This window comes from Eschrichtius robustus, chromosome 3 (genome assembly GCF_028021215.1).
Source record: "Eschrichtius robustus isolate mEscRob2 chromosome 3, mEscRob2.pri, whole genome shotgun sequence".
In the NCBI taxonomy this organism is placed as follows: Eukaryota; Metazoa; Chordata; class Mammalia; order Artiodactyla; family Eschrichtiidae; genus Eschrichtius; species Eschrichtius robustus.
In genome coordinates, this window is record NC_090826.1 from 67,827,901 (window position 1) to 67,844,584 (window position 16,684).

A 16,684-nucleotide genomic window follows, 5' to 3' on the forward strand; every position below is an offset into this window, starting at 1 on the left:
TTAATTTAAGGATTTTTCTTTTTACAAAATATTACATCTTCATTCTAGAAAACATGTATCAACAACAGCAAATCACCCAAAAGCCCAAAGCCTGGGAGTGAATAGTATTAAGATTTTGACTTACATTCCTCTTAGATTTTTTTCTATGTATATATATTTTAAATATACGTTTTTCATCAAAATGAGAACATGCAACTTTGAAACCTACTTCTTATACTTAACGAGATATCATGGGCATCTTTCCAAGACTGTAAAACTGAATAAATGATTTAATTTTTTAAAGGTATTTTGGTAACTGAACTGAAACAGAACAGAAAAGCACTTGGATCATAAGTGTTTAGCTTGATGAATTTTCACTAAGTGGACGCACTCATCTTACCAACACGCAGATCAAGAGATTAAGCATAACCAGAATCCATGGTTCTGAACAAGCTAGGGGCAGGACAGGAATAAAGATGCAGATGTAGAGAATGGACTTGAGGACACGGGGAGGGGGAAGGGTAAGCTGGGATGAAGTGAGAGAGTGGCATGGACATATATACACTACCAAATGTAAAATAGATAGCTAGTGGGAAGCAGCCGCAAAGCACAGGGAGATCAGCTCAGTGCTTTGTGACCACCTAGAGGGGTGGGATAGGGAGGGTGGGAGGGAGACGCAAGAGGGAGGGGATATGGGGATATATGTATATGTATAGCTGATTCACTTTGTTATAAAGCAGAAACGAACACACTATTGTAAAGCAATTATACTCCAATAAAGATGTTAAAAAAAAAATTAAAAACGTAACCACAATCCCAGAAACATCCCTGTGCCCTCTTCTATTCACTGCCCCCTGCAAAAAATGCCATAGATATTTTTGAACTTTATGTAAATGGAATCACACTGTATGTATTCGGTTTTATCTGTCTTCTTTCAATGCATCATTTTAATGACCGCATACTATTCCTTTGTATTGCTATATTATAATTTATTTAGTTTATTCCTATTGTCATGCATTTTTACTAAATTTTTTGCTTTCATTAAAAATGCTGTTAAACATGCTGTTAAACTAAAACATGATTTTCTCCCCTTAGGATAAATCCATTGGCCTGAAAACTTTTAAAACTTTTGACTTATATTACCAAATTGTCCTTTAGAAAGCTTACACCAATTTTATATTCTCATCACAGTGTATAAGACTTCCAGTTTCCGTGGTATGGCCCAAAATTGAACACAAAACCCCAGATGTAATCCAACTAACATCCACTGCAAATGTCCCTAACCATCTTAAATATCCTCACTTCCTTTTACAGTACAAAAATAGACTGCAAGCACAAATATTCTCCAAGTTCTCTAACAAAGACAAAAACATAGAATGGTAGTGTTGGAAATGACCTTGGAATTTATCTAGTCCAACAAGCTCATTTTCATACGAGAATACAAAAGACCAAAGAGGAGAACTATCAAAGCAGACAGATTCCCAACAAAAACCAAACCAGAAAATCATATGTAGAAAAAAAAAAGCTGCAAAGAAACAAAACAAAATGTATTTTTGGCAGTTACATTTGGGGAGTGAGACCATGAGAGATTTTTCTTCTTTTCACTTTTCAAGTTGTCTAAATATTCAATAAGGAGCATATATTTCTTGTACAGTCGAGAAAAATTATTCTATATAAAAGAAGGGAAAAAATAGAGAGGAGAAGCTGGATTATAAATTGCCAGTTATAGTCATTTAATGTGTGCCTAAGATCATAGTGTGAAGGGTCTACAAAATAGGGGAAAAGGTGGCTTGATAAGTTTAAGAATTTGGAAGAGGAGGACTCTAGAAGAATGAAGTCCAAGAATTCAGAGACCCAAACAAGCAGAGCCTGATGAAACAACTATTAGAAGACTCCAGTCTGTAAGTTTGATGAGTTGTGTCTGGAATAGACCCTGGAGATCTCCGGGTGAAGAAACAAAGGACAGGGTTTTTAGTGGTATTTACTTGTGAGCAGTTTGGAAATCTTGTCTCTGTCCCTGTTGGGATGAGATGGGGTTGGGGTGCTATGAGCTGTAGGAGCATCATGGGGTGTAAATGTTTAGGAATCACCATCATGGTGCCTGTGATTTCCTCTCCCCCAAGACCTGAACCTTCCTTGTCATCTGTCTACGTTAAGAGCTAGAGTTGTGGAATCCAGTTTCAGTGTCTTGTCTTAATTAGACATTTCACATGTCTCGCTATGGCTGTGATGGTTTTAGCTGAATGAATCGCAGAATCACAAACCATTAGAGTTGTCAGAACAGAGATAAAATCATGTCTCCCAAAAGTCTCTAAGCTAATAACTGGTGGGGCCTGATAGATTTGACAGGTTTAACAAATAAAAATATGACACAATTAAATTTGGATTTTAGATAAGCAGTGACAGTGTTTAGTGTAAGCATGTTTCATGCAATATCTACTGGACAGCCTGTATTTCAGCTGGCAACCCTAGGGGTCCATGATTAAAACCCATCTCCCGATGACCATTCTGATTGACTGAAGACTGTACAGTGCTTTTCTGCACAGCAGGTTGGTCTGATTTCCAGAATGACCTTACATATGAGCAGCTATAGAGCTTAGTGGTTACCAAGGTACAGTTGGCCCTTGGGCATAGTTTTTTCATCTGTATAATAGGGTTACAAAGAGCACCTACTTCACATAGTTGTAAGCATTAAATGAATTATTACAAATAAAACATATAGATATAGATACTTATTAGGGTCAAATATCAAGCCAAAAGCACTGTGAACCAGATACCTTTATCTGAACAGTCTGCAGTGACCTCTCGAACTTGTCTCTGACCCACTCCGTTGGTACAAAATAGGCCATAATCCCCCTCCCGTTACCTCCAGCTCGATGCTGAGAAAACAAAAAGTTCCCTCATCTGCAACAGAAAGGATAGCCTTGCTTTTGATAAGGCAATGCGGATTCTCAATAACCATTATATTCACTCATGATAGAATCATTATCTCAGAATTATTACATTGTAAATATTAAAAGAAAGATCAACACTACAGACTCCCTGCAGTGACCACTGGGGCATTCGCAGCAAATGGCCTTCCTTAGATTATCTAGCCTAGAAGTTCAAATCAAGCTAACCATCAGAATCACCTGAGGAAAATTTTTTTAAGATCTCTTTTTATTTTGAAAATATTTCAAATATTCAGCAAAGCTGGAAGAATTTTATAGTGAATACTCGTAAACCCACTGCCTAGATGCTGCCATTAACATTTACAATAACTGTTTTCTCACGTATCTTTTTCTCTATCCACTCCTTTATCCATCCATCAATACATTTTTTTTTCCTTACATATTTCAAAGTCAATTGCCAATATCTGTATACTTTCCCTGGGGAAATTACTAAAACTATAAATTCCAAGGCCTCAACCCCAGAGGTTCAGAGATCTACTGATTCAGCAATTTTTCAACCTCCCCAGGTGATTCTGATGCACAGTCAAGTTTGGGAACGTATCAGTCAGAAGAAGCTAAGTTATGCTGTAGTAAGAAGCATAACTAAAAATCTCTGCGATGTAGAACAACAAAGATGTTTCTTCTTTTTCTTCTTCCTCCTCCACCTCCTCCTCTTCTTCTTTTTCTGGACTAATGCTACATGTATGTCAACAGTTGACTGGGCTTCACTCTGGTAACCATGCTGATGGAGCCCCTACTATCCAAAATATTGCTAGTTTCATGGCAAAGAGAAAAGAGACACAGAAAACCATGCATTGGCTACAAAAACCTCTGCCTAAATATGACACACATCCACCTCTGCCCCCAGTTCATTGGCCAAAGCAAGTCACTTGGGGACTTTTAAGTTCAAAAGGTAGGGATGAGTAATATTTCCTCAGGGAGAAGCACTATTGAAGAGAAGCTGGAATATTTAGGAAATGTAATATAAAATAGCACAGGAAACCACTAATTTAATCCAGACTTTGATTTACAGACAAGGAAGCTATAGCATCTGAGGAGGCAGAGTGACTCTCCCAAGATCTCTCGGCTAGTTCAAACCAGGAATGGTCTAGAACCAAGGTCTCCTAACTCCCAATGTTAGGAGGCTACCTCCCGGAAGCTCCCAGATCATTCACCATCCATTCATTCAGTCATTTATTCATTGATTGATCTAATAACTATTGCGTGCCTACTATACACCACGTACCGATAAATAAGGCACAGTCCCTGCTATCAAGAAGTTCCCAGTCCCATGTGAAATTCTTCCACATAACCTTCAGCTGACCCTATCACTGGCATTCTTCATCCTATTCAGCAAATAACCTGAAGCAGCAGTGCGTTTCAGAACGAATAGAGATACTGTCTTTGAGGATAAAGATCTATTTTTCTTAACTGTTTCTGGTCAGAGAGAGCCAATTCCCAGCAGTCCTGCTGAAACTCTGTATGGTGACACAGCTCACCCAAGATACAGGATATTTAAAGTGACTCATGGGCCCACAATGGTTGAGGATCATTCCTAGGTCACATTTCATGATCATTTCTAGGTCATTTCATGATCTGATGGCAGAATAGCTTTTCTCTTAAAGGAATCATTCAGTTACAAAAACCTGAACCCGATCTTGAAGCCCATTTTCATTCAGACAGAAAGAAATATTTCAAGAGGTAGAAATCTGATAGATTTTTAAACAACACTGAGGACTATCTAAAAATAGGATAGTTTGATTTGCAGAAGATTTGATACCTTCACAGGCTGTGACTGTGAAGACTATCTGTCTTTAAAGATGTTAAAATAGTACCACAATATAAAATGATGTATCTAATCTTTGTAAAAGCACAGAATGTTAGAGCTGGGAGGACTTCTAAGCATCACTAACACGAGCTGCCTCATTTTACAGATAATAATCATGATGCTTATTGAGTATTTCACTGTGCCAGCTACTGTTCCAAGCAGTTTATATGCATTATCATATTTTGTCCTCACAACCAATAGGCGTGATGATCATCTCTATTTTGTAATTGAAGAGGTTGAATCTCAGAGAGGATAAGTGACTCCATTAAAGTCATCTCACCAGATAAAGGTCTGGGGTGTGAACCTAGAACTCGATTCCTTTGGTCCAGGATTCCTTTAATGGGAAAAGGAATATAGTTGTCACTCTTGTGGGGCCATAAGGCTCCTAGACATTGACTCTATTCAACAACTGCCTGTGATACTTCGCAAGGTTCTGTGGGGAGACCAACATAAATAAAGCAGTTTCTACTCTCTGTGAGTTTTTGCCTGGCAAAGGAAGGGAGAGAAAATGGGCAAATTATGTGTCTGGAAATCAAGGGAAAAGAGAATTTTAAGATGTTTATCAGTGGTGTTAAATGCTACTAAAGAGTCAAAGACAGTGAAGACTAGAGGAAGGTCATTGAATAAGATGACATTTATGCAATTACTGTTGAACTTTAAAGATCAATTTCAGAGAGTGATGCAGGTAGGAGGTGGCTTGCAAGAGGCTAAGGATTCAATAAAAGAGGAGGAAATGGAAATGGGCAGTTTCAGGCTACTGGAAGAAAGGGAAAGAACGTAAAGACAACTAGAGGATACAGACAATGGTGGAAATATTTTTATTTGGATGGGGAAGAGCTAGGCATGTTGTTTACAGAAGAGATGGTGCCAACAGAGAGGAATGAATTTAATGTGCACTAGAAAGAGAGGATCAAGTGTTTGGAGCAGGCAGGAAGAGAGGATCCATTCACCATCAAAGTATTTACTATTTCAGTCACTATTATAATGTAGACAACTTAGAAACACAGTAGACAACTGTATTTGAGGCACTATGTTTGGGCACTGTGGTAAGCAAAGCATACCCATATCCTGTAGAGTCTAATATGGAAGACAGACTTTAAGTAAACTATAGATGATAGATAGGTGGATAGATAGATAGATAGATAAGATAGGTGATAGAGACAGTAGATGGATAGATGATAGGTAGATATAGATGATGGATAGATATAGATGATAGATAATTGATAGATATGATAGATGATAAGAGATAGGTGAAAGATATATACAATGGATATATAAATAATAGATGATAGATAGATAGATAGATAGATAGACAGATAGATAGTAATTATATACTGTGAAGAATGCTATGAAGGAAAACGCCAATGTGCTACAAGAGCCAAAGCAGAGAAGTTAGCCTTAGGCTGACTAGTTGTATAGCATCTTCCAAATGAGAGAAAGGAGAGATGGAAGACAAAGGATGAAGATACACATATTTTGAAAATGTTGAGGAAAGAAGATAATCTTCACCTTCTTAGTGAATAATAGGAAGATGTAAATGCCTGAATAAGAGTATGCTTGAGGATTTACAAACAATGGGGAAATATGTTAGAATCCATCCTTGGACATCGAATTTAGTATCAGCAAAAGAAGACTGTATCTGCCAAGAAGCATTAAAAGCTATTATGAAGTTAGATAGAAACCCAGTTGGCTCGGTTTTCTGACCTTCTTATGGAATTCTTAGCAACCCAGAGTAGATGCAAATCAAGTAAATGGTGGGTTGGGCAGAGAGCAGGCTGGGGGTTCTCATCACAGTCACAATAGAATTCAAAGGGTGCAAAGGATTCAGAGTTACTAGAAAGGGCCTGGTGTCCAGCTGGTCAGGGAGGTAAGTGGAGCCCAAAGGGAATGGACCTACTTGATGAGGTCACAGTGAGAACAGAGAACAAGTTGAGAAGAAATGAGGTCAAGAGAAAAGAGACAGGGAGAAGAAGAAGATGTGAGCAGGGTGGGAGGACAGACCCAAGTAATGATGAACTCTCAAGTTCATCCAGATCAAAGGCAAGCTAAAATTGGGTTAGTGATGAAGGTCATTGGTGCTAAAGAGGTTTAGAAAACACTGAGGCTGGGATGGGATGGGAATTAAGGCCTGAAAAGCTTTGTTGATGACATTAGAACCTGTAGAATGCTGTCCCCTCTGCTTTGCCTTAGAGAAAATAAACTTTATGAGTTTTCCAAACCAGATACATATATTTGTAAATGTAGTCAAATATGTATGTATGTGTGTGTGTGTGTGTGTGTGTGTGTGTGTGTCAACACACACACTAATATATATCTTAATTACCTGCAAGTGGTCTGGACGTCTCGGAGTGATGGCTAGTCCCCATACTTGTTGTTGGATTATGTTTGATTCCAACCTTGATATGCTGGATGACACCCTGCAGATGTTAACTCAGGAAGAGCTAATGGGATGAGTAACCGCCTCTCGTTATAAGTAGCATTTATCAAGCACCAATTATTTTTGGCAGAGAGATTGACAAGGGAGATTTGGGACAAAGGGACAGATTTCAGAAACTTTTCAAATGTAGACTCAACTTTTCAAAGTTGCTTAGTGACTGGCAGGAATGGAAGATGAGGAGGAAGGAGAGCACAGGTAGAATGAGGCAGCGAGTTGGTTCTTATTTCCCCCCATTTTACAGATGAGGAAACTGACTCAGAGAAGTTAAAAGACTCACCCAGAACCACTCGACTAGCAAGTGGTAGAGCCAGGGGTTATTACTCGACCCGTCTGTCCTGTGCCCTTCCCAGTACACCATGCTCCCTGTCCCACCGTCCTCTGCAAGGCCTTTTCATGTTCCAAGTCACTTTGCTGAAGATACCAAGCTCAGCCTTTTGCTCCTCTTTTCCACACTTCCCAGGTGTTAGCAAAGGTAATCATACGTGTTTTCCCCTGCCTGAGCGAGGAGTCCCGCCCAGCGCCCCTGCAGTGGTGTTCACAGGCCTGGCTTGCAGCCCCCTCACACTGCTGTGATGCTGGGCTCACCTGTCGGCGTCCCCTTAGAGGGTGAGTTCTCTGATGGAAGACAGGGCCTCTGAATCTTTCGATTCCCAGCTCTTAGCACAGTGTCTGACCCACAGTAGCTGCCCAACAGATGTTTGTCAAATGAAGAGCAGTATTAATAGGCCTCATGCTTAGTTCCAGGTTGCATCCTACGGTTAACAAGATACAGTAAAATGTCAACCAAGGACACTAGAGCCTGCTCTACACCATTACTATTCAAAACACTGTTAAGTGTAATGGAAACTTATGTCCATGCATTTGTTTGTATTTGGGATCCAGCTAATTATCAACCTGACATCAGTATTTACTTGGGCTTTCTTTCTGAGTGCAGAATGTGCTCTAACACACCAGCTTTGCCATTTTGTTCTTTTCACTCTGAGGCCAAGCACCCTGCAAAGTCACATAGGAGGCAGGTCTTCTCCTGCAGAGCCCAGCTAATGAATCCAGGAGCTGTCCCCTGAGAGGATTGCCCCAGAAGATAAAAAGCACGCTGGAAAAGGTGGCTCAGGCGGACATGCTCAGGTGATGCAGCTTGTTTCACTTCCACCTCAGAGAACACGAGGTACCAAGGAGAATGCGCGAGGGAGAGTCCAGCCATGGACCCTGGGCTCCCAAATCTCCTGCAGGCTCTTCTTCCCCTTCCTTTGGTGCAGCGTTAAGGAAAGGGGTGCACTGAGCTGGAGGTCCACAGTACCTACACTTCTCACAATATAGCACCTTTGGCCTCACATGGAAAAAAATTTTAATCACATTGGTTGAGAATAAAGATTTTTCACTTTTTTTTTTTTTTTGAAGTGTTGACAGACCCTTTTGAAATGGAACCTCCTACCCCCGGCTGGCTTTGTGAATCACACCATGCAGTATTGTGTATAGGTTTGTTCAGGGGTTGAGCCTTGGGTAGTGATACAGGAAAAAATCAGTGAGATGACAGTAAATGTGACGGCACATCTCTGTCAGTCATCTCAAAATCAGAGACCACAGCCCACTTGTTCAGATACGTGGCACCTCGAAAGAGTTTTTCCCATGTAACAAATTATCCCAGAAGGACATCAAGGCTCCTTTGCTTTTAATTTTTTTTTTTAAAACATCTTTATTGAAGTATAATTGCCTTACAATGGTGTGTTAGCTTCTGCTTTATTTTTTTTTTTTTTTTTTTTTTACTTAATTTATTTTACTTTATTTATTTTTGGCTGTGTTGGGTCTTCGTTTCTGTGCGAGGGCTTTCTCTAGTTGCGGCGAGCGGGGGCCACTCTTCATTGCGGTGCGCGGGCCTCTCACTATCGCGGCCTCTCTAGCTGCGGAGCACAGGTTGCTCCGCGGCATGTGGGATCTTCCCAGACCAGGGCTCGAACCCGTGTCCCCTGCATTGGCAGGCAGATTCTCAACCACTGCGCCACCAGGGAAGCCCAGCTTCTGCTTTATAACAAAGTGAATCAGTTATACACATACAATATGTTCCCATATCTCTTCCCTCTCCTTTGCTTTTAATTTAAAAGTCATAAGTGAAGGCCTCAAAGAAATGTCAGTGACAGTGTATGAAAATTCATATATCTCCTAGCAGTTTTTGTGCCTTCATGGCAGTGATAATAATCACTTTGTTCTCGGGTTTGGAGCCGTGGGAAGAATCAAACCATTGTGTAGATTACTTAAAATTCCACTGTGCCTGCACCGTTTGCCCAAGAATGTTAAGAATTTGCAGCTGTCGCTCCCACGAAAGGTTTCTAACTGGGGCAGTGGCTGCTGCTTCACACACAGCTGTGGTTAATTTGAGCTGAAGATTTTTAATTGCCTTTGTGTCGAGATTTATTAAATAATATTTTAGAGGAGCAAAAACTGTAATAGTCATATTAGTAGGTTGCTGAAGGAAGAAAATAATTGGAACGCAGCATTTTTGCCCTGTAAGCCAAGTCTGAAAATATCTTTCCCATGTGACTGGCTTCCAGCCATCCCAGCAAAAGGGTTTCTAGGTAAATCCGGCCACAGAAGCCCTCGTGGCCGCTGCAGGAGCCTAGCCCTTTGTTCCCCTTACTCCTTTATCTGGAAGCACTTCTCCCCTGAGTGGCCTTCCCTTGTTTCCACTCTCCATTTCCATTATCTCAGGAGACAGAAGTCATAGCCCTTGGAGCAAACGTAGCATTAGCTGGCAATCGGCCGCTCCTGCTAAGTGGTCTGCATTATTTTTGCAAGCCTTTGTAATTGCTGTTTTCCTACTACATCTAGGCCATCCATGACAATACTGTGAGGGGTCTGAACCCTCCCCATTTGGCTGAGAGCAGCTGTACAGATGAGCAGAAGTCAGAAAACGTGGACCTTTCCTGGATTTCCTGCCAAGGCAAAGGAGAGGGAGTGAGAGGCCCTTCTACTGATGAGGGACCACAACTAATGCCCCTCAAGAGGGGTCTTGCCAATTGTTCTGAGAAAGGAGTTTTGAATATGAAGAGAGGCCAGCCAGGAAAATTGCAGAACAAGTTGTAAATCCTCATGGCTATGCTGAAAACCTCAATTGTGTTTTACATTTCAGTTCAATATTTCCTTTTAACAGGGAATCCTCCAGGCGTTAAGAAACACCTACAGTGTACAGGTGCTGTGCTATAGGCACTGCGGGGCAGAAAGTCGAGTGGGAGACCTAGACCAAGCATAAGACAGGCCAAGGGCACCCAAGCCCTGGTTACATCACTCACCCCAAGGGAGGTGAGGGGGACAAGCTGATGCCAGAAGGGGGCAGCACTGGGTCCAGGCCTAAGGGATAAAGAGGATCTTGATAGTTAGAGGGGAAAGCAAAAGCCTTCCAGGCTGAGGACCCAAGAATAGCAAAAGCACGTTGGAAAAGCATATCTTGATGTCTATGGTTCCATTTATATAATTTTCTCAGAATGACATGGTTATAGACAGATTTAGTGGTTGCCAGAGATTAAGGATGGAGGGGCTGTGTATAGGAGAGAAGTGGGTGTAGCTATAAAAGGAAAACATGAGGGATTCTTGTGGTGATGGAAATGTTCTATATCTTCATTGCATCAATGCTGATATTCCGGTTGTGATATTGTGCTATAGTTTTGCAAGATGTCACCACAAGGGAAAATTGGTAAAGGATACATGGGATCTCTCTATATTATTCTTATGAATGTGAATCTGCAATTATCTCAAAGTAAAGTTTTTTTAAAAAGTATGTCTTGAGGAAGGGACAGTCTACAGTTGGACATGACAATGTTAGGTGAGGATAAGAAATGAAGAAAAAGGTTGGAGGGGCTTCCCTGGTGGCGCAGTGGTTGAGAGTCTGCCTGCCAATGCAGGGGACACGGGTTCGAGCCCTGGTCTGGGAAGATCCCACATGCCGCGGAGCAACTGGGCCCGTGAGCCACAACTACTGAACCTGCGCGTCTGGAGCCTGTGTTCCGCAACAAGAGAGGCCACGATAGTGAGAGGCCCGCGCACCGCCATGAAGGGTGGCCCCCACTTGCCGCAACTAGAGAAAGCCCTCGCACAGAAACGAAGACCCAACACAGCCATAAATAAATAAATAAAAATTAAAAAAAAAAAAAGAAGGTTGGAGAGGTTGGATGGGACTAGATTCTAGAAGCTAGAAATGCCACTCTAAGGAGTTGGGATTTCATTCTGTGAGGAATGGCAAGCCACTGAATGCTCTGAGCTGGGCGGTGACATGCTTTTCAGGCAACTCACCCTGCTAGCAGGTCTGCTGGACCTCAAAACCTCACCCATTGCCCAACGCAGAGGCGGGACGGCTGCTGTACACCGAGAGCGTGAGGACCCGAACCGTGGAGGTGAATCTGGACACAGCAGCCAAGAGAGGTGGGAACACCTCTGAGAGCCAGAGTCCAGGCTTCGAATCCTAGACTGCTACTTACTTGCTCTTGCCACCTAAGGCAGCTAACTTCTCAGTGCCTCCGCTTCCTCATCTGTAAAATGGGAATAATACCAGTGTCTGCCTCTCTTAAGATAATTTAAATGCTTAGAGCAGTGACCAGTACAGTAAGCACTTGGCAAAGGTTAGCTATTATTATTTTCAAGATGTAAAAGCTTACAACTTAGCAACTAGTTGAACTTAGGGAGGGGCAAGGAAAGAGTCAAGATGTATGTTCATCAAAGGACTATGGGAGATCATCAGTAATAATAGCTAGAAAACAACAGAAAAATTCATATTGAGGGACATTCCATAAAATAACTATTTATAATCTTCAAAAGTGTCAGGGAAACACAGAGGAACTGTTCCTTTGGGAAGAAGACCAGAAGGACATGACAACCAAAGGCAGCACATGATTCTGAACTTGATCCATCGGCTTCAGAGGACATTATTGAGATGATTGGGACAATTCCACTGAAATGTGAATGGGGTCTGAAGATGTAGTTATTTAGGAGGATGTGTTTGGTTCCTTGTCCGGAGGAAATGACATTAAAGTGTTCTGTAGCCATGAGGCATCAGGTTGGCCGCTGATTCTTAAATGTTTCAGAAAATTCTTTGTACTCATAACTCTTCTGTAGGCTTGTGTTTGAAAATGAAAACAATATTTTTATTGAAATATAGTTGATTTACAATGTGCTAGCTTCAGGTGCACAGCACAGTGATTCAGTTATATATTTATCTTCTCTTTTTCAGATTCTTTTCTCTTATAGGTTATTATAAAATATTGAGTATAGTTCCTAGTGCTATACAGTAGGTCCTTGTTGGTTATCTATTTTATATATAGTAGTGTGTATATGTTAATCCCAAACTCCTAATTTATCCCCCTCCTCTTGCCTCTTTGGTAACCATAAATTTGAAAACAATTTATTTGAAAAGTAATGGCTAGCATTTGTTGAACATTCACAGTGTATCAGGCACTGTGGTCCGTGCTTTGCACATGAGTGGATTCAGTGCCCCAGGAAACTTCTCTGACATGCGTGTCTACCAAACTGGGATTGTGGACCCCTGCTCTGCCCCCTGTTCTGCCCCCTGTAACAGCTGGAACTCCTCCCCACTAGACCACCTATAGTGACTGCTGTTTTTTGTCTACAACACCATCTGCCGTCCATGGACAGTAAGCTTGTTGAGGGCAAGGTCTGTGTCCCATTCTCCACTGTATCCACAGCTCTGGACACGCTCCCGGTAAATCATCACTGCTCAGTCCATGCTGGTGGATGAAGCACTGAGGCCTGCTCACCATGGTGATTATAGCCCAAAATGAGGCACCAGATTTGGGATGGATGTCTAATACATGACTTCTTTTCTAGGTGGCCCAGGCTCTGGCAAAGGCACACAGTGTGAAAAGCTGGTGGAAAAATACGGATTTACACACCTCTCGACTGGCAAGCTCCTGCGGAATGAGCTGTCATCAGAATCTGAAAGAAGCAAATTGATCAGAAACATCATGGAACGTGGAGAGCTGGTGCCCTCAGTAAGCAACAGCTGCCTTCTCTGGCTGGGGAGAGATTTGGGGGTGTTGCAATTAATCTAAGCTTCTGGAACAAAGAAACCCAAAAAGGACAATAGCTGTATTTCATTTCTTTCTTATGTAACAGTCCAGAGGCAGGCGGGAGGTCCGCAGCAGAGAGCCAGCTGCCAGACCAAGTTGTCCAGGCCCAGGTTCCTTCTGTCTTGTTGCTCTTCCAGCCCCTTGAATGTTACCTTGTTTCATATTTTCTTCTAAAATTGGTCCCCGCTTTAGAGTTAAAATCTTCAAAGCAGAAGTGAGCTTGGTGCAGCAGAACCTAGAATTAGAACCCACTGGAAAATAAAAAACAATATTTTGGTCTAGTTCTGAGAGGAATAATGACATTAACTTGAAATTTGGTATCTTCCTTGTGTGGCTGAAGTAAAGAATATCCCTTTTATTTACCTTTTTTGGTTTGTTTTCAAGTCACTGCCCATCTCTGAGAAGCTGGATGCCACGGGTATCAAAAAACATTCATCCTTTCCAGCCTAGGTCCCACACTAGGCTCTGTAGTCAGGGCTCGTACAATGCAGCCCTATTAGCTAACAGAGCTTTAGGCTTCCTCTTCAACCAGCTACAGTCTGTTTCCCACCTGGAAGCCAGAATGGTCCTCATGAAAGGAAACAGACCATTGCAGTTGACTCTCAGTGGGCCTCCTTCTGCCCACTCTTTTCCCCCTACAGTTTACTCTTTTCACAGCAGCCAGAGTGATTTCTTGAAAACGTTTATCCCCTTCCCCAGAAACTTCCAACAGCTCCTCACCACACTTAGAATGAAATCCAGAGTCTTTCCTGTGGCTCTGGACTCCAGCTTGCTCTCTGACACTGTTTCCCACCACTCTCACGTTCACTCTCACCCAACCAGTCACTTCCTCATTGTTCCTCCCACAGGCCAGGCTGTTCCTGCCTCAGGGCCTTTGCACTTGCTGTTTCCTTAGCCAGAGCCCTCTTCCTTCATATATGCATATAGTTTGCTCCTTTACTTCATCCAGATCTCTACTTAAATATCACAATTTATCAAAGAGACCCTTGCTGAGCACCCCATCTAAAATAGCACCTGTAACATTCTGCTTCTTCTGTCCTGCTTTAATTTTGTTCCTAGTAGTTCTCTCTAGCTGATTATTTCTATATATTTACTTGTTCGTCTATTATCTGTCTTTTTCACTAGAATGTAAGCTTCATGCAGATTTAATTCATTATTATCTAGGGATAGTTTCTGACCACCCTTACGATGGCTGCATTCCCCAAGTCCCTGCCAAAAGTCAGAGGATGCCTGGGACCCAGAGAACACAAGGAATTCCCCCCAGTTTGGGCAGCTGGTGGCATTTTCCTACATCCGTTCCCAAGCTTCCATGTATCCCTCCTTCCTTATTTTCCATAAGCGGAAGTTAAATCAAATTTTTTAACAAAGTGATATTGCTAGAAAATGCTGCTTCATATCTACTGAAAGTCTCCTCAAGTCAGTGCGTGTCAAAATTTATAAAATATTTACTGGAACAAATCAACAGTGAAGCACATTTTATACCGTGTTTTGTCTAGTTTTAAACTGGCATTAGGCCTAATTCAAGGAGTGCTACTGTATGAAATACAGCACTATATTTCACCTAATCTGTCATTATTTTTAGACACCCCAGTAAAATATAGCCAATAAAAATATACCGGTAAGAAAAAAACACTAACAATTAAACTATGACCCAGCACTGACTGTAAGATACCTACCAATTCCATAGACATTAAAATGGGGGGGGGGTGAGATTTGGAGTTGATGAAATACAGTATAGTGCTGCCTGCTGTTAATCTTTTTTAAACTAATTTGTATTGGAGTATTAGTTGCTTTACACTGTTGTGTTAATTTCTGCTGTACGGCAAAGTGAATCAGTTATACGTATACATATATCCCCTCTTTTTTAGATTTCCTTCCCACTTAGGTCACCACAGAGCGTTGAGTATAGTTCCCTGTGCTATACAGTGGGTTCTCATTAGTTATCTATTTTATACATAGTAGTGTATATATGTCAAGCCCAGTCTCCCAATTCATCCCACTCCCCCCGCTTCCTTCCTTGGTATCCATAAGTTTGTTCTCAACATCTTGCGGTTATCTCTCTCCCTCCCGTGATGGGATGGCTCGGGAGAACTGCACTGACTCCAGTGCTGTTCTGTGGAAGAGCTCGGGTCCTGACTGCTCTCCCTCCGCTCCAGGGCCTCATTCTGGAGCTCCTGAAGGAGGCCATGGTGGCCAACCTCAGAAACACCAAGGGTTTCCTGATTGATGGCTATCCTCAGGAAGTGAAGCAAGGGGAAGAGTTCGGACGTAGGGTGAGTGTTGTTATGGGGATCATACCAGAAAAAAAGTAGGGGACATCATCGAGGCTGGGGGATAAATTCAAAGTCTATGCCTTTCTCAATTACATGAAATAAAACTTTCTATTACAAATGGCAGAAACTCAGCATGCAGGCCAAAAAAAGGGTGGAGGGTGGGAACGCTGGTGGTGGATTTATGGGTTCAAGTAACTAAAACTTCCAAGAGCAGTTCACACTTGGTTGGATCCATGTATTCAAATTTGTTCATCAGTGATCTGACGTTCTCCATCTCTTGGATATTCTTTCTTTGCGTTGGCCTCATTTTCTTCCTGTTACAGGCTTATATTCTACCATCTAAGTGATCTCACAGAAAAGTGTTTCTATTCTCCAGCAAAAAACCTAGGATTTTGTTTCATTATCCTGGATTATCAGGTCCTGGGCTCATCACGGAACCATTCACTGTGGATATCCAGGAATATCCTGGTCCAGCCTGAAGGACCAGGGCAAGGATGGGAAGAAAGGAGGGAGAATGGGCACCACACCTGAACCAGGCAGACCAAAGGTTTCCTGATTGATGGCTCTCCCCGGGAAGTGAAGCAAGGGGTAGAGTTGGGCAAGAATGGGCACCACACCAGAACCATGAAAAGAAAGGGAAGGGAATTACCCAAAGAAAAATAGGATGCCCTTAGAAGAAGGCAAGGAGAAAGGTTGCTGGACAGGCATAATCAGATATATGTACCCCTCTGACCATCCCAGCATCAGGTATAGGTCCCACCCTCTTCACTAGGAGGCCACGCACAGGGGAACAGCAGCAAGTAAAAAATATTGTTCCTATCATTTATTGAGCCTACTCTGGGCTAAGTCCTGGGCTACACACTTTACATACATTATCTGTAATTTTACAAAGTCCAAGCAAGAGGGAAACAATTGTCCCCATTTATTAAACAAAGATTCCAGAGCCTACAAGAATTAATATTTATATAGAGATCTCTTTAGACTAGTTTTAAAAACACTTTTATATATGTTATTTCATTTGATATATTTTTAATAACCTTTTAGATAGAGAGAGGAGGTATTTTCTTCATGGTAAAGGTGATGAGTTAAGCCCAGAGAGGTTACATGACTTGCCCACAGCCCCACAGCTAGTAAGTGCCAACTCACTGGTAAGTGACAACTACCGG

The 16,684-nt window shown here is 41.8% G+C and overlaps 1 protein-coding gene across 4 annotated transcripts in view; it reads left to right on the plus strand.

The window, feature by feature from the left end:
• Positions 1-16,684, plus strand: part of AK5 (adenylate kinase 5) — a 243,579-nt gene that overhangs the window by 195,545 nt on the left and 31,350 nt on the right. For 3 of the 4 annotated variants that reach the window (XM_068538033.1, XM_068538034.1, XM_068538035.1), the window contains 2 exons: positions 13,004-13,167; positions 15,402-15,518. In XM_068538033.1, coding sequence (XP_068394134.1) covers positions 13,004-13,167; positions 15,402-15,518 — 281 coding nt within the window. The remainder of the gene's footprint in view (positions 1-13,003; positions 13,168-15,401; positions 15,519-16,684) is intronic. The other variant, XM_068538036.1, reaches the window with a different exon arrangement.